We start from the raw sequence: 19,340 nt of genomic DNA on the forward strand, positions 1-19,340 counted from the left end.
TTGAATATATCTCTTCAATGGTTATTTGTTTTATTTGATCCTTTTCATGAGCTATTTGTTTTATTTGTGCTATTTTAGGGGATATTTAGAATTGATAAGTCATTTTATAACTTCTTTAAGAGGACTAAGTTTCAAGTATTTTCCTTATGTTTTATTCTTACAGAGAATTGAATCTTTTGAGCTGATGAGTCTACTATGCTTTAGGCTTGTCTTAGACTTATTATTTAATTGTCCTTAAGGAAGATCAATCCATAGTAGAATATTCATGGCTAATATAAATGAACTTGTCACCATTTTTACATCGGTAAATGCATTTGATAATCGATTTGCAAGTTGTTATAAATAAATAATCTTTTGAACTTCCAGTTCATATTAATTAATACAAGAATAAAGACGAGTCAAAATCAATGCATTTCAAATAATTTTATGTTGTTCTTCTAGAATTGACTTTTCTCCTCCTAACAATAGGAAAATTATCTTATTAAAATGATTATTTACACAATATGTCATTCCATCTTTCAAGTGTATAGGTAGATTAGTCACTAGATAAAAACTTTTGGTTATAACGTAAGTTTAAATGACTTTATAATGAATTAATGCATTATTGTTTATTCCGGGGGACCAAGTTGGTCTTCGTATAGACTCAAATACTATTAGGGACATAGTATGAGCTCTTTTAAAACATTTAATTAGATTTCTATTGTCTGATATAATATTAATATAATTTGTTATCAATGTTGTATAATTAATGAAACAAGAGTTTTATTAAAATGACAAGTCATAGAATATGTCATAAAGACCTCGTTCTTATAGAGTCAAAGAAATTTTATTGTAGAGGAAGAGTTAAAATCAACAGAAAAATACTAGTTATTGATGAGAACATAACTTAATAAGTTGTGAAAAAACAATAAGAACATATATAATACAACAAAACAAATATGGAAAAGATAATTTGAAGTTACATATTTCTTAAATATCTCGCACATTTGATTTTGTAAACGTGAGCAATTTATGCATGAAGTAACTAAAAAATATTTTAATAATTAAACCAATTGTAATAATAGATTTATAATTTTGTATTCAAATATTATTATTATCTAAATCAATGTGCAAAAATTAATTCTTAGTTCAAAATTTCAAATATTAACCATTGAAAATATAGATATCATGTTTTCATGCAACCTAAAATTTAACTTCTATATAAATGCTTGTTATCATAGTGTGGACCCCGCATTTCGGCCCAATGCGTTTCCTACTTGATGGCGAGCTCGATTTTTAATTTGAAAAAATTGATTTTATTGATTAGGAAAAATGACTTGGAGTCGCCACTTATTTTTGTTTTATTTTTAAAGGGTAAACAAAATAAGAAAGAAAAACCCTAAGTGTGACTCCTTGTTTTGGAAAAGGTGGTCTGTGAAAAACCGGGTCAGGTTCGGAGGTCAGGTTACTTATCAGGAAGGTACGGTAAAAACCGTAACACCCCTTTAAGTCCCTAAAGTCGGGTCTCTACTAATAAAATGAAGCAATCATGACAATGAACGAGTAAATCAATGAGTACCCAGAATAAATCATACACAAGTGAGAATCAAAATATGCTTAGACAATTACCAGAGTGAAAGTAGGTGCGTACCTGGGCAACGAGCCACCATGCGCTATCGAGAGAGAGGTTAGTGCACAATTAAGGAATAATTTCGAGCATGTCATAGAATAGGATAAATCAATCATGTATCATAATCAAATCAAACAAACAATCAATCAATTATAAGGAAAACACATATGTTGGGCCCCTACCAAAGCCCATTTATTTTGCATGAATTAATATCACAGATTCTATTATTCTGGAATTATGAAAAATTTATTCCTGCTTATTAAAGTCAAGAGGAGCAGAAGATTGTTTGAAAGCCAGAGCGGAATTAAAACTATTCAGGAGAAAATTAGATTTTTGAAATTTAATTGAAAAATTGGAATCTCGAAGATCACTAGAAATTTGGAGTTTTAGAGTTTGTTTGGAATTTGGATTTTTAGAAATTAAATTTAAAAGAAATTGGAATTTTGAAAAATTAAACTTTAATGATTGGAATTTTTAAAGGAAACAAACAAACAAATAAATAAAATAATGATAATAATAACAAAATAATATTTAAACGAGTGAACGTGAATACTGGAATTTTTGAGATTAAAAATTGGATTTTTGAAAATTTGAATTTTAATGATTGAGATTTTTAAAAGAAATAAATAAATGGATAAATTGAATAATGATAATAATAACGAAAATAATAATAATTAAATAAATAAGTGTGAAAGATTAGAATTATGGGAATTAGGGATTAGAATTTGAAAACCGGAATTTATAATTATTGTTACTATTTCTTGAAGATTTATTTTTAGGTGATATTTTAAAAATTAAATTTAGTAACTAGACTTTTTGAAAAATTTATATGAAGATGAAATTTAGAAAATAATAATAATAATAATATTAATATTAATAATAATAATAATAATGAGATAAACTAAAGTAAAGGTTAGAATGAAAACGTGTAAGACCAAAAGAAAAATGGGCATGTACATTCCAGGATGGCCCACAAAAAAAATCTTCCATTGACTTCATTGACATGTGATGATTCCCAAGCAAGAAAGTAATAATAAAAGAAAACCACGATGGTTCTCGGATGTAAAGGGAATGAATGGGTTTATAGGTATTTAGGTGGGGTAGGTATTGGGGACGTGGGTAGTGAAGAGAGGTTCAGGTTAATGGAGGTGAGTAATGGCATGGGTAGGGATGAATGACTGTACATGCATGGTTCCATTTGTAGCATATCCAACATAAGTCAAATCCCATGAATAACATGGTACAGCTTCTGTATCATAAAGGGGCGGGCTGCTGAAGACATCTTCATGAAATGTAAGGAGGTTGACTAATGCATTGCCCATCAACACCCAGATTCTCTCGTGCCATAACACCCGGAACACCCACCACACTTCAGTTGCCGCTTATTCATTCCAACCATGGCTGCCACTAGAGCAGCCCGATCTCCAATGTTGGTACTGACAGCGAGATTAGCAATTAAGGAAAGCACCAAATCTTGCAACACGGCCAGCCAAACAAGTCGCTCTGGGCTATTGAACACTTGAACAGTCCTCCTTTCTTAGATTCAGAAAGCCATCAAACTAACTCTTTGCAAGAATCTTGAACTCGGACTTTAATCGCTTCAAAGGACAGGGAGCCATATTGGCGAGTACTTCTGCAGATGCATTTGAATGCCATACTTAGCAGATACATGCATGAAGTCACCCAGCCGTGACGGACATGTTATGGCACTTCATACCTACAGACTGAGGGTACGTACTCTGTAGTTCCTTACCCCCTCAAGCAGAGGTAAGAAAATGGACACGCACCATGGACGGATATCAAGAGCAGAGGAGGATAACCAAAACAGAGCACAAAGAGTTGCTACAAGAAAATGAGCCTGACAAGCTATGCTTCATATAGTACCAACAGGCTTAGATGATGGTGGGTAAGATTAAATGAGCATCAAATGAAAGGTAAAACGTGGTTACAAAAAATATCTCATGGAGAAATCAAAACCAGAGCAAACCAAACCACTACAAAACCATTAGCAAAAATCTGAAGGTGTTCACTCCCAATCAACAATCATCATCCGAGAATCAGTAAAAACAGAGTAGAAATGCACACCAATAGATGCTGTCGAAAAATCTACAATAAACGTACCTCGAAATAACTCTCTCCAGCTGGGTGGGCAAGAAATCAGACCGCTATCCTTCCACCTCTTCTCCCTCTGGCTATCCCCCGTCTCTGCATCCCCCCAACCTTTTTCCTGTCTCCCTTTTCTTTTCTTTCTTCCTCCCCTTTTCTTTTTTTTTTGGCAGCCGGTCTATCTTTCTGAGGAAGCCATTACCTGCTTCCCGGTTTCTCGCTCAGCAAGCATGGGCTTGCAACTACTTTCATGGGCAGCCAATCTCCCTTGCCACACGTCCAAGGCAGCTGCTCTCTTGGGAGGTGTCCCCCCTTCACTAAAAAAATGGAAAAATCTCTTCTCCGGGTCATCCCATGCTCCCTTATTTCAAACCATAATAATAAGCAAAAACAGAGCTCCCTAGAGGGGTCTACACATAGCTTTGGACTATAATATATTTTTATTATAATTTTTTGTTACATAAATTTCTTAAAGTTGTACAAAATTGTTAGTTAACAATTTTGTTTTCTATTGCTTCTAGTTATAAGAAAATTCATATTGACAACTTTAGTATATCCTTTGATTAGTATAAAGAATATTAATTTTCTTATTTTCATAACTTCAAGTCATAAATAATAACAATTATATAATTTCTGACTATATAATACAAGTTTATAATAAAATATTTTTCATATAGCTTTTGGCGATATGAGTTTTAACAATTATTAATTTATTAACTTTCTATACATAGCTTCATACTATGAATAGTTAAAATTCAAGTAATATTGTAATAACATTAAACAATAGACAATTGTATTATGATATAACTTTTGATTATATAATAAAATTAAAAATTGTTTATGTAGCTTCTAACTACATAGTTGTTAATTGACAATTTTGTTTTGAAATAATTATATGTATAACTTCTAGCTATGAAATAATTATCAATAAAAATTGTTTCTATAATTTTTTTTATAAAAAAGTTGTCTATATTAACTTCTAGCTATTATAAAATGAAATTATCAATAATTACAAACTTCGAATTTGATTATATAAAATATGACTTACATAACTTTGACTATGAAATAATGATTAATAAAGATTGTTTTCATAACTTCTAATTATAAAAAAATTTCTATAGAACTTCTAACCATTAGAAAATTAAAATATTTATAATTACAAGTTTCTGGCTTGATTATACAAAATATGATTTACATAGCTTTTGGCTATAAGATACAATAAATAAAAATGAAATACAATGACATACCACTTTGCATTTTTATTTTTTTTTTTAAGAAAATAAGACTACATATCTATATAAATTCTTCTCTTATTCTATCCTGAGCATTTCTCTTTTTCTACATACCAAAATCATTATGCTCATAATATGTTGTAAAGTAAAAGAACGAGAATAAGAAACGAGGAGAGAATAAACAAAAAATACTCCAGAAAAAGTAAAATATTAATATGGATGATCATCTACAAGTTCTCATAATCCAATAAATTTTCATATTTTATAACAAAGAAAGCATTTTACAAATTATTCAAGTCATTTTTCCTCGTAATCACTTTCCCTTAACGAAAAAAAAAAATACAACTGGCAATGTGCAATGTGCAATGTGCAATCACAAACCCTTAAAAAGTAACTGGGTTTTCTTTTGTGGAGATATCACATCTACTGCACCTGTGTCTTCTCATCCACGATACACTCTTCATCTTCTTTCATGGGTGAAGTTAGTCTGCAATTTACTCGGGTTTCCGGGTAAAGCAAACTAGAAATTCTGTGTTCCCTTCAGCACCCTTTAGAGGAGATTCGATCCATCCTTTGCATTCAAATCCAAAACTCTCCACACCCTTAATTATCCTCTCAAGAACCTGCATAATCAAATATCATTAACAGAATATTTTTTCAATTTTCTTACGAGCCAAACATCAATGTGTTGTTTCATTGATTTGAATACACAAGGAAAAAGAATCTAGAAACACAGAATTAACCAGTTTTTAAGAACAATTCTAAAAGTAGTTCTCATGAAGAAAATTGAGTTTGATAACTCAAACATGAAAAGCAGTTTTTTCTACTCTCCATGAAGGTATTGTGTGCTTATGTTTAATGCAAAAATCCACAGCTTATTCTCCGTCTGTTCAATTGCTTCCCAAAACATTCTATAAAAAACAACTTAAATTTGTACAAGTTGTTTATATAATGCATTCTCAAAAAGTTGTTTCAGTTCAAAACTTGCCAAACGTGTTCTTGAAGTTCGAAAAATGTTTTGTATTACAAAAATAGGAATACATTTTTAAGAATAGTTTCCGAACGGGCACTTTTCCTCCTAATTCCCAAGGGCCAAATCAAGCATTAGGTAAAGGAAATTAAACTCGAGAGAAACAACAGACAATCTTTAATCCACTCCCATCAAGGGAAGCATGGAAGGTTGAAAAGTCAAGACCTAACAATGCACACCAATGCTAAAAGAAATAAAACAATCCACAAAACTTTAAAATATAAATGCAGAAGAATCAAATCCATCACAGGCTGGTGTAATCCTAGCTATCCTTGCCAAACACAATTTGGCCCCTAAAGTCATTTTAATAAAGCATGTCATACTTATTTACTAAAAAGCTAATAACTATGACCTCAAAAGGTTTAAAAATTATGTGTTTGAGTCTAGCCTCTAGTTGTTTCTTCATTAAGTCCAACCCGTTCAATTCAAAGTTTCTTCATTAAGTCCAACCCATTCAATTCAGAGTTCGTTCACCTAACATAGCTCAATAACATCCATTAAGTTTGCTCTCTATTGGTTTCTTTATCAGCAACTCAATGATGCAAAATAATAATTGAGAATAGAAATCAGAAATTTCCCATGAGACACTTAGGGTTTGTTTGGGAACAGTTTTTGAAAACTGTTTTCTAATGTTTTGTAAAACAAAAGTTTGTTTAGGAACCTTAAATGTTTTTTAACCTATTTTCTATGTTTTTAAATATGTTTTAAAAATAACTCTTATATATAGTGCTTTATTTTTAATTATTCTATATATTTATATAATTATTTTTTTAAACAACCTTCAGAAAACAAGTGAAGACAATTGAAACATGTTCTCTGAAAACACTCTATTCTTTGTTTTAAGAATAGAAAGTTGTTTTTGTTTTCTAGTTGTCAAACGGGTTTTTTTTGTTTTGGAGAATAGAAAACTGTTTTCAAAAATAGTTACTAAACAAAGCCTTATTCTCTTAACATTGAGCTGCCATGAAAAGTAAATTTACCAATAACAAGATATGGGAATAAAAAGTTTACGTACCTCCTGATGAACTAGGGGATCCCTCACAATTCCACCACCTCCCACCTGTATCAAGGAAAAGACATATTTAGTATCAAACTTCAATATATATATTAAAAGGGTTCATGGCCACAAGCAGTTGTGAAGCCTAGAGATGAGTATGCTCACAGAACAATTTCACCAAATTAACCTTCAACTATGTAGACTGTCCAGGCTATCAGTAAGAGAGCAGTTGTAAAATTGTCACAGTAACAACCTCAAGTTAGGGAGGTGGCTTCACTTTCTATAATGTGGTAATAATCCCTACTCTACTGTAGAATTTCGAGTATCCATTTTCAGAATGAACTTAACATAGACCATAGTCATAATAGGGTCTTCAATGAGAAAAGAAGTATGAAAGGGAGTCAAAAAATAATAATTAGAGATACAGAGAAGGAAGCTTCTTACTTGGGACCTGCGAGCCTCGAATTGAGGTTTCACCAAGGTAACTAATGTTGACTCTTCCTTCATAACATTGACAACGGCAGGGATGACCTGCATAAGTAAAAGAAAATTTACACCTGATACAGTGTGCCCAAAACAAAGCCGTAATAATCAATAGTTGTGAATGACAATGGAACATGCTAGACGATTTTAACTCGATTCATCTCACTCTTTTATACTTTAATTCACTGCATTTTCTCAAACATGTGATTAGATAAACCAAATCAAAATCCTCCAATAAAGTGCAATACCATTGCTTCCAAAATACAACAATTTGTCTATTGAGTACAATGCTGAAAAATCAAACTATAATAGCTGAGATTAACTGAATGAAAAGTAAAAAGAAAAAGAAAAAAAATCTAAAACAAAGGAAGGTGACACTTCAATGAGATTTGAAAGCTTACCAAGAGTATAGAAATGAATGAAAGGTCCAGTGTCACCAAATCAACTTTTTGAGGGAGTCCAGGAAGATATCTTAAATTTGTTCGTTCTACCACACTGACACGTTCATCTCGACGAATTTTGTCTGCCACCTAATGAAGATGAAGAAATTAGCATCCATTACCAAACATGAACCACTTGAAGATCCAATCATCCATAGTAGCACAGGTCAAAAAATTGGGTGATTAGGGGAGTTGGGCATCATTTGAAACATGTTCTATATTGGAGTAAATAAGACATACATAGGAAAACAAACCAAAAAAAAAAGGAAGAAGAAAAAACAAGGCACCTAACAAGGACTCTCACAATACTAGAAGAAGAGGAAGATGAACAGAGGAATTTCCCAGTCATCAAAACCCTACTGAAGTTTTATTAATTGTCTACTGGTTCTAACCGTGTCATGGACACCATGATGCACTTTTTGAATTCAATATAAAATTTCTTTCAGTAATTATTTAAAATTCAAGAAGCTTTCACTTTTTTTTTTTTTTTTTTGGTTTCTTATTTATTTTATCTATTTAATTTTTTCTGCCATTGGAATGAAACTCATAAGAGCGGAAGAATTACAGTAGGAAAATAGCTGACTTAGCAATTCTCTTGGATGCAATAAAAATACTTATTTAAATCATTTTGAACCGGTGCTGTACAGACAGGCAATGCTCCCATCAATCACATGTGCACTGACGACTAATGTGGTATAACGCATCTGGATGTCTGTAAACATGATCATAACCAAGAGATCATTGCCACCTGAGTTTGTCTAATCAAATCTCCTATTATGTAAATCCTTGTATGCGTTTTCTTCTACACGCTATTTGTAAGATCTATCCAGAGAAAAAGTAACAATACCTGACCATAACCCACATCAACTCCATAGACGAATGAAGCACCATACTGAAGCAAGCAGTCGGTAAATCCTCCAGTGGACAACCCTGAATCAAGAGCTACTTTTCCACTAACCTCGACACCCAGTTGTTCAATGGCAGCCTCTAACTTATATCCTGCTCTGGATTAAGTAACACGTAATAGAAAATAAATAAATAAAATAAAAATTCTACGCCTTACTGCAATATGAAACAACTACATTTCATATAAAGAAAGTCCAAGATGGGTTTTTTAAGGGGTGTATTCACCTACATACATATTTTGGAACTTCAGCCATTATCTCTACAACAGCTTTATCTGAGACAGGAGTTCCAGCTTTGTTCACCACTTTTCCATCCACAAACACTTTACCTGAAACAGGGACATGTCAGAGAATGCAGAGAGACTGCTCGATGAAAATGATGAAGCAAACAGCTAAAGGCAACTCCCTATTCCAAAACACTTATTTCGATGCAAATGATGAAGTGTACACCACAAGTCCATCATCAAACCTTTGAAACAGAAAGCTCATAACTCATACGACAATTTTTAAATGATAAAATACAATGGGGCAAGACATTCCAATGGACCATCAAAATAAGACCAAAGTGGCACATGAATGCTCATTAGCTTACAGCTATATTCAGATTTAATCCAGAAATTTCATATCATGTGCATAAATTAGATTTGAATGTGTTGTTATCATCATAACTAGTTGATAGAAGTGAGCCCTTTTGGTGCCCTTTGTATGCTACCTATGTACTTCAGGTGCTCCTCTTTGTTTGGCACTGTTAATAAAATATTTGTTTGTCTATGAGGAAAATCCTAGTTGACAGAAGTGAGTCAAAAGTTGGACATTCTTCTGGAAGTACCCTGTACATAGAATGGCCTCATTGCAAAGTCACATGGAAATTGAAAACTGAAAGAACAAATCATGGAGACACTAAACAAATGGAACCTATCACTATAGCTCATGTTGTCAGATCAGGGTTTCATGACATGACACTGTTTAAAATTTTAAGAATATCTGCAACTATGACTGCCATTTTCTGTGATGAACCATTCTAGATGAAATATTTGAAATTTTGAATACAAAATGATGATCCAAATAATTTTGATCAATACCACCAGACCTCCCAAATAAACCCTAAATGCTATTTCTTATAACACCAGTGTCGCCTTTTCCAATCCTTGTAATTAGGAATAAATATTCACCTTTAGACATATTAGTGAAAAGTATGATACTGCCTGTAATAAAACTATGATTTGTTAGAAAGCATGGACTTTTTAGGAACAGGAAATCAAGGAGTTTATTTCCTTCCAGATTGTATATATCAACTGTACAACTATAGAATATTGTACTTGGTGTTTTTTCCTTAGTGTAGAATTATAAGAGTTAGTTTCCATTTTTTAGTTTAGAAGGTAGTCCATAAATTGTACTCATGTTTCTTCTCAAGTTACAAGAAATTCTGATTCCAACTTTTATGGTATCAGATCTGGAATCTTTTCTGGTGTTTATCTTTCTTTCACAACCATAATTGCTTTTTTTTTTTTTTTCTTGGGAATTCATTTTTCCTAATTTTCTTTGGGTTTATGTTTTTTTCCTTGGCCTTAATTGCCATTCACTCTTTCTCTATCAAAATTGTCCATTTCTGAGGAGTCCAATTCAACCCTCACTCAAACCTCCGTCAAAATTAATCCTAGCCTTGAAAATCCAACCCTTCATATTACCACTGAAAATTTGAATGGAGAAAATATTTTCTCCTGGTCTTAATTGACCAAATTATTCCTAGAGTCAAGGAAATATGGAATATGTTCTGGGGGAGTGTCAAAGAGACAAAGGAAACAGATCCAAAATTTGAAATTAGGGACGCTGAAAATTCTATGGTGATTTCTTGGTTGTTGAACTCCATGAAACCCAAGATTGGTCGACCCTTTTTGTACTTTTTAACGGCTAAAATGGTGTAGGATGCTGTGACAAAAGCCTCTCCAAGAAAGGGAATGCAGCTCGGATCCTTGAATTGAAAACAACCATTACAGGATCAATTCTGATGGTGTTGTGGCAGGAATTAGATCTCCTCCAACATTTTGAGATGGTGGCACTTGAAGATGCTGCAACCATGGCAGAGATGCTGGAACCAGACCAAGTATTTGGCTTCCTGGCTGGCTTATGACCAAAATTTGAAGAGGTATGGGGTAGAGTCTTGGGTACAGAACCCCTTCCTTGTCTTAGTGATCTTTACTGATGGATAATGGTTCTCAAGATATCTTAACCCTTAAGAAGTTATGATCAAATATGAAGGTGATCAAAAGAAGGTGTGGCAACAGAAGAAAAATAGTTGGGAAAACTCAGGACCCGTCCAACACTTCCAATTCTTAATCCTTCTTTGCTCAAACAGGTAACACTATTTCAACTCTTAACGTTTCTTGTGACTCTAAACCTTGGATCATCAACTTAGGGGCTTCAAATCACATGAAAAGTGACAATTTTTTTGTTTTTTTTTTTCATTCTTATAAATCCAACTCTAAACCTAAAAAAGTTATTGTTGCTGATGGTACCTATTATTGGAAAAGGTTCAGTTTCAGTGACACCAAGACTTACTCTTGATTTTGTACTTCATGTTCCTAAATATTGTTCCTATCTATTAGCAAACTTACAAAGTATCTAAACTGTCGTGTGATTTTTTATCCTTCTCATTGCATTTTTTTGGACCTAACTACAGGAAAGAGGATTGGCAGTGCCAAAGAGGAGGGACTGTATTATCTTGATTCCAAGACTACGAAGAATGCTCTAGGATATGTCGCTAAGGTGTTAAAAGAAAAAGAGGAGCAGATCTGGTTGATATACTATAGATTGGGTCACCCAAGTTTCTTATCTCTTAAAACTTTGTGTTTGGATTTCTTTGTTAATGTTGACGTCTCAAAGTTTCAGTCTCAAGTCTATGAGTTAGCTAAAAGTTGTAGTGTATCTTTCCCCTTGAGTAACCAATAGTCTAAAATTCCATTTTCTACTATCCACAATAATATTTGGGGTCCTTCAAGAGTAAACACTTATAATGGTTTCAAATTGTTCATTACTTTCATTGATGGTTTTAGCCAAATAACCTCGATATATGTCCTAAAAGATAAATCTGAAGCTACTCAAACCTTCAAAGCCTTCCATAAAATAATTCTAAACCAATTCCATAGCCAAATTCAAATTCTAAGGATAGACAGTGCAAGAGACTATTTTAATTCTATCCTAAGTCCTTACTTGGTGGAGAATTGGATTGTATACTTCTCTCAAGTGTAGACACCCCTCAACAAAATGGAATGATTGAGAGGAAAAAAAACCGCTTGTGGGAAGTAGGGAGAACACTGATATTTTGTGGGGAGAGGTAGTTCATACAACAACATATCCCATAAACTGTATGCCATAAAAAACCACTTAACCTTAAAGTTCCCCTTGACCTTTTGAAAGTCTCTACTTCCTCGGGTATTTGGATGTGTAGCGTTTGTCCATATTCATGGGAAAGATTAGTCTAAGCTTGAACTAAGAGCCCTTAAATGTGTCTTTGTACAATATTCATCCACTCAACGATACAAGTGTTTTCACCCTCCCACGAGGAAAACCTTTGTGACCATGGATGTAAAATTCTTTGAGACCTCATCTTATTAATTTAGACAGGTTTTCAAGGGGAGGAGGGGAAAATAGAAAACCTACTATGTCTCAGCCAGAATAAACCTATAGCCATTATAATACTCGCTTTATTGGAATTCATACAAGCTGAGACTAACTTTGGAGGAATGATTGAGAATGAAAATCCAAGGCAGACAGTAGATAACTAATCAGGGAGATAAAATACTCATGAGCAACAGTTGGATAACACTCTGAGATCTAAAGAAGGTAACAAAGAAATCGAAAAAAACGCCTATGGTCTAAACTAGAAGGAAAAGAGATAATCATCCTCCAGTTATAGTCCCAAATTTTCCTTCATGCGGAAAATATTTAACTTCGAAGAAAGGTATGAAAAATATTTCTTCTCCTTCTTCTTCTTCCACTTCATCTTCTTCAACTTTCCTCCAAACTCTAGAATCTAAACAACCTTGTTCTTCTTTAGAAATCAATCTAGATATTCTCATTACTATTAGAAAAGGTGTTAGAACCTACACCCAACATCCATTAGCCAACTTTATTTCTTATTACCAATTAAAATCAACTTATAAAGCCTTCACCACAAACCTATCCCTAGAGCCTATTCCAAACATTATTAAAGAAGCTCTATTAGATCCTAGGTGGAAGGAAGTTGTCTTTGAAGAAATGAGTGCCTTACATAAAAATGACACCTAGGAAGTGGTAGAATTGTCAAGTGGCAAGAAACCTATTGGTTGTAAATGGGTCTTTACCATTAAGTACCAAGCGGATGGATCTATAGAGAGATTTATTGGTTGTTCTATTCCTCTCTTTGGGCTTCTTGTTCTATAGCTTTTAGAGGAGTTCCTTTAAATGTGTTACAACTCAACTGGAGTGAGGTTTGCGCTTCAAAAGTTTGAGTTTGGGGGTTTCTCTTTGTTTTTAGCTAATGTTGGGGGTTTTTATGTTGTTCAGATTGTGTAGGAAGGACCTCTCATCCTTCTTGTGGTTTCTTTTGTTTCTTTTTTCTTTCTTTCTCATGTATCTTTCCTTCTATTAATATATTTATCTTCGTTTCTGATAAAAAAAAAAGGGGTACAAACAAACTTCTGATATTTATTATAAAGGAACTTTTTCCCTAGTTGCAAAGATGAGCTCCATAAGAGTCCTTCTCTCCATTGCTGCAAATCATGATTGGAATCTACATCTTTTTTATGTAAAGAATGTTTTTTTACATGGGAATCTTGAAGAACAGGTGTACATGGAATTTGCCAGTAGGTTTTGAGAAGATAAATGGTTCTAGGAAAGTTTGTAAATTGAAAAAAAAAATCCTCATATGGTCTCAAGCAATCACCTAGAGCTTGGTTTGTGAGGTTTACCAAGTCTCTAAACTTTATAGGTTTTGTCAAAATTAAGGAGACTATATGTTGTTTTACAAACAATCCTCACTAATGAAACTTACTATTTTAATTGTTTATATGGATGACAATTATCATAGGTGGTGATCAAGAAAAAATATATATGTGAAATCACTTCTTGCCAAGGAATTCAAAATCAAAGATCTTGACAATCTTCAGTACTTCCTTAGAATCTAGGTGGCAAGGTTTAAAGGGGGCATCTCGGTTACTCAAAGGAAGTATACACTCGATCTCAGTTATGCAAACCAAGCGAGACTCCTATAGATCCAAGCCATAGGTTGGGAGTCGAGCTAGAAGGTGTTCCAGTTGACAAAGGAAGGTATCAACGGCTGGTAGGAAAATTGATATGTCTTTCCCACACTTGACTTGATATTGCTTACGTGGTTAGCATTGTAAGTCAATTCATGCACTCACCCCTAAAACGTCACATGAAAGTTGTGCTACGGATACTGAAATACTTGAAGGCTACCCTAGGAAAGGGCCTAATCTTCAAGAAAAATGGTGAGTTACATGTAGAGGAAAATACAAATGCGGATTGGCTGGGTCAATCAAGGATTAAAGATCAACCACAAGGTACTACACATTTATTGGGAGCAATCCGGTCACTTGGAGAAGCAAAAAGCAAAATGTTGTGCTTAGATGAAATGTAGAGGCAGAATATAGAGCTATATTACTATGCATTTATGAAGTTTTAAGGATTCGAGGTCTACTCAAAGTACTTGGGTTAGAATTCAATGAACCAACAAAGATTCACCATGACAACAAGCTTGCCATTAGCATTTCCCACAACTCAGTTCAACATGATATAACAAAACATGTTGAAGTGGATTGACACTTCAAAGAGAAAATTGAAGCCCAAAAAATCACAACACCCTTTGTATCTACACAACAACAACTTGTAGATGTTTTTACGAAGCGGCTGTCAAGTACTCTGTTTGATTTCATGGTGATCAAGCTGGAACTGCACAACATGTATGCACCAGCTTAAGGGGGAGTGTTATAAAACTTGGATTTTTTTTATATTTGAAACAACAATGTATATTAAAATATGAAGTAAAAAGTACAATAAAAGGATTAGGAATCCCCCCACAAACAAAAACTAAACAAATAGAACCTCCAAAGTACTAAGTAAACCTAAACATTTGTGGTATACCTTAAACGATATGGTAAATACAAATAACAACCTCTCCTTACTAACCCACACCCTTAGAACTATACACTGATAATGTATCAAGTTGAACCACATTAAAGGGAATGCCCTTAAAAGTTGTAGTGTAAGAGGCCCAAAAAGAAGTAAGAAAATGAATGGTATCCCAAAGAATTTCTAAAGTCCTTGCCTTGTCCTAAAAAATCCTAGCATTTTCTTTCAAGTAAGATAAGTTGTTTACCATAGTACTAGGTCTCTCCTGGAGCTTCCCGATCCCTTAAATGAGATTGTTATCATATCACAAATACTCCTTCAAGAACCCAATCCATCTTGGCCAATCTAAATAATTTGTACCATAACTCCAATGCCAAAGGATAATATAAGAAGAGATGATCTACCGATTCTCCATGCTCCTTACGCAACTTATAAACATGAGGACTAAGGGCTTTGTAGGGTCTTTTCAACTGTAGCATGTCATTGGTGTTTACCTTCTTGTGTGCCACTAATGAAGCAAATGACTTGACCTTGAAAGAGACTTGAGATTTTCAAACAAAATTAGTAGGAAAAAAAAGAATTGGACCAGAATGGTTGGACAAGACTTTACTATAAAATAAACCTAAAGAAGATGATAAAGACCAAGCTCTTGCATTTGGAATGGATGGAGATAAGTGCAAACAAGTAAGAGAGGACATAAGTCTTTCTAGATCTTCTATGTCAAAATTAGAAAAGTTACAACGACAATTAACTTTCCAAGAGAAAAGGATGAGTAAAGCCAAGAATTGATGAAATATGATGGTTTTTAACTATGACTATTCTGAATAATCCTGAAAATGGAGAACCCAAAGGTTGATCTCCCCACATTGCAATAGGAAACCAGGGAATCTATCCCCTTTCAAAATAGTATATATCAACCGTACAGCTGTAGAATATTGTAGTTGGTGTTTTCTTCCTAACTTAGTGCACAATTATAAGAGTTAGTTTCCTTTTTTCTGACCGTATTCTTTAGTTTCCTACTTTTAATCTAGAAGGTAGTCTATAAATTATACTCATTTTCTTCTTAAATAATAATAAAATCCGATTTCCAACTTTCATGATCATATCTTAACACCAGCAGTTTGTAGGCCTATCAACAAGCTTGTATCAATTTGCACATGGATACAATAATTGAAACATTGTTGTCACTTAGATACAGTACCTTTTATGAAGTTCTAAAATAAGTGGCAGTATCTTCATGAAAAAACATGAAGCAAGAGAGAGAAAAGCACATTACTCATTAAGGAGAACACGGTAGCGTTAGTCTAACAATGTTGTTGGAAAAGGATTTTATGTTCATATTTCAACAGAACCAATAGAGAAAGCATCAAATAATTATTTTAATGAAACCAACTTGAATGGAAAAATCAAGGAATAAGCTTTTGTCTTTTGAGCATACTTGATCAGTGATAGGATGCCCAATTAGGAGTATATTAGTCAGTGTAAAACTGACATTGTCCTAGCTGGTAAGGAATACCAACTAACTTCAGTAGGTCTGAGCAATAAGATATTGCAAATGTAAAAAAAGGGTTTGCTTACATCCTGACATAAGTCCCTCCTTACAGTTTTGTTCCATGAACAATCTAGTTTAAACATGAAATTCCCAAAAGATGAGCTAGTCCTTGAAAGCTGAAACTTTCAGAATGCACTAAAACAAAATGCTTACTTTAAATTCAATGAGTTATGGGATGAGCAGAATGGTATTTGCTCAGCATGCTCCAAATTAAACACAGAAAGGATACTTTTCAGTGAAAAGTACCATGTACCTTGTAAAATCCATGACTGTATGAAGGTCCGGCTGTATTGCTGAAATCTTTCAAGACATACCTCATCCAGCCTCCTTTTCCTGAAAATGCAAATAGCAGTACACAGTGTGGTAAAAGCGTATATGAAAATGGAAAACAGATCTGTCACTAATCATCACTAATTTATTGGTTAATGGCAATTCCTTTCTAATCAATAGTGGTTTCTCTCGCCCCTAGCTGGTAAAGAAGCGAGCAGAAAGGCTCATCTTAGCGATGAAGAATCTGCTGGTATACAAACTGGACAGATCGTCCCCAAAAGTTTCCATAACATATATGTGATTGCCTGATCCAGCAGGGCAACACATCTTTTCTGCCTTGATATACTACAAAAGAAGTTATTGAAATTGCAATGTATTATGCAAACCAATCCATTAAAGCCTCATCTGTAATCTCTGAATTGCATCAATAAGGCAACATTTTGCTTTGGAAACCACCAAAAGAGAAAAATAAACATCAAAATAAAAATCATGTTGGGTAATGAACATAGAAAGAGTTTGCCATTGTTGCCAACATCGACAACTAACAGCTGCTCCATCAACACCAGAAATACAATTCAATCTGAACTACCGTAACTACAATTCCGCGGTTCCATTATCACAACCATAGTCAATATACACATATTAATTTCTTCCACACATACAAAGCTAACATCTTCATGAATACTTATAAAACCCCAACTGCGGCCAGCACTACCTCCACCACCGCCAACAAAATCACCAACACCACCTCTTTATCAGCACAATCTAAACCCATGGAACTGTTACAAACTGCCACTTTAAAAAAAAAAAAATCACACCTTTACATGGGGTTTACTGCAAAAGAAGGAAGAGGCGTGCCCAAATAATTGATTTGGGCCTCCAATTAAATTAAAAAAAAAAAAATTACTTTTCAATTTTGTTAATCGTTCATTGGTAATCAAATGACTATATACCCAAATGGAGACAATGGCATGTTCCAATGAAGAAGGTTTCCCCCATGTAATTAATTTGTATTGTTTAGATTAGAAGAGTCTCCATGACTCTGCATCAATCCCATCATTTATCAAAAACCCACAAAAAAAACAAAAAAAAAATCACATTTTTAGGACGAAGCTCTAGAAAACATACTTCTTGAGTGGTTGAATCTTCCCTGGCTTGGTAGTAGCGAAGCTTCTAAAGGAACTTCGCAGATGGGTTCTGACCCAGCTGGCTGAAAATCCAACGAAAGGTTGATATTCAGTATGGATTTCGGCAATAAAACAAAGTACCCAGAAACAAAACCCATAGTGCTGAATAAAATCAAGGGAATTTATGGGAAAAAGTACCATTTACAGGAGAGGTCGATTTGGAGAAGAAAAACAAGGTTGAAGAACAACATCGTGAGATTGTGGGCAGCTTGGGTATCTGCAGTGCCATTTGCTTTGATTGCTAAACGAACAGGCGGGAAACAAACGAGGGTGGAGCTCGGATATAACGTGGGTTCATCACCCACATGCCGAATAAACCCAAAGCTGTGGAATATGATATTAGGGATAGTCCCATCCCAACCCCGACCCGTTTCTTCGAAATAATTCCTAAACGGTCCGAAGCTATGCGAACGTTTTTTTTTTTTTTTTTGGATAAATTTTTAACTTTTTTTATTATTATTATAATTATATTAAAAATAAAAAATAAAAAAATAAAATAAATTAAATATATATAATAGGGGTTTGGTAGAACGAGATAAGGCAACACCTGAATTCACCCAAATACATCTCCAATTTTAAAAAGAATTTCAAACCAATCCTAAATCAATTTATGTAAATTTCAAACTTGTCCAATTATGGGCAAAGCAGGACAGGTATTTGAAAAAACTTATCACATTGTCATTTTTATAAATGATAGAACTACAAGTGCAACTTCGCAAGTTGACCTGACTTGACCCAAACCCAACCCAAATTTTGGACGAGGTTGGATAATTGTTTCCAATATACATGTTGGGCTTGTTTTAGGTTTTTTCAATCCCAAACTCAATTTGGGTTATGATCGAGTTTAGGTTCAAACAACTTGAGCCTAACTTGAACTCGATTTAATATTTTTATAATACATATTAATCTATATAATATTTTTTTTCTATTTTTGAAGAAAAATGATCAAATTATATTATATCATATATTTATAAGGAAAAAGTGGGTTTTGACACATTAATTTGAAAAAATATAGAAAAAAAAAAGTCATGTTAGTGCACGACCGACAATGAAGTATCCGACTAGCCTTTGTTCGATGTAGACAACCAATGAACCTGCACAAAGGAATGTCCGGATGGGTTTTTCGAACACACCTCTTCGAAGATTAAGTCATATAAGAAAGACTTGAGCAAGAGATTTGTGGCACAAATGACAACATTCCTTCCTTTTGGTGAATAAGGGTTATTTATCCTTGCCCAAGTGTAATGTCTGCTCAATGCTTTTATTGTGCCTTTTATTACACTTTTATCGTCTTTAACGTCAATGATTGTTGGCTCATAATGACTTTTGAGCCTTGATGAGCCTTGAAGCTTAACATTTTATGTTTAGTAATGGTTGTGACATTTAATGCACTTGCTGTC

General features: G+C 33.7%; 1 protein-coding gene across 1 annotated transcript; it reads right to left on the reverse strand.

The window, feature by feature from the left end:
• Nucleotides 1-5,187: 5,187 nt before the first annotated feature.
• Nucleotides 5,188-18,266, reverse strand: LOC117917511 (putative rRNA methyltransferase YqxC). The gene is made up of 9 exons (XM_034833808.1): nucleotides 18,079-18,266; nucleotides 17,882-17,963; nucleotides 16,737-16,816; nucleotides 9,029-9,131; nucleotides 8,745-8,901; nucleotides 7,859-7,987; nucleotides 7,419-7,505; nucleotides 6,993-7,037; nucleotides 5,188-5,570 (listed from the first exon to the last, which is right to left on the reverse strand). The coding sequence occupies exons 1-9, from the start codon at nucleotides 18,167-18,169 to the stop codon at nucleotides 5,442-5,444; spliced, it is 903 nt and encodes a 300-aa protein (XP_034689699.1). The 5' UTR covers nucleotides 18,170-18,266; the 3' UTR covers nucleotides 5,188-5,441.
• Between the last annotated feature and the right edge of the window lie 1,074 nt (nucleotides 18,267-19,340).

This window comes from Vitis riparia, chromosome 7, assembly GCF_004353265.1.
Source record: "Vitis riparia cultivar Riparia Gloire de Montpellier isolate 1030 chromosome 7, EGFV_Vit.rip_1.0, whole genome shotgun sequence".
Classification (NCBI taxonomy): Eukaryota; Viridiplantae; Streptophyta; class Magnoliopsida; order Vitales; family Vitaceae; genus Vitis; species Vitis riparia.

Bases quoted from the DNA above. Each gene is read 5' to 3' on its own strand.
- LOC117917511 (XM_034833808.1), bottom strand. From the start codon at position 18,169: ATGGCACTGCAGATACCCAAGCTGCCCACAATCTCACGATGTTGTTCT. The intron at 9,132-16,736 runs GTACATGGTACT...TCCCTGTTTCAG, and splicing joins ACAGTCATGGATTTTACAAG to GTAAAGTGTTTGTGGATGGA. The intron at 7,988-8,744 runs GTATTGTTACTT...CATCTTCATTAG, and splicing joins TTGATGTGGGTTATGGTCAG to GTGGCAGACAAAATTCGTCG.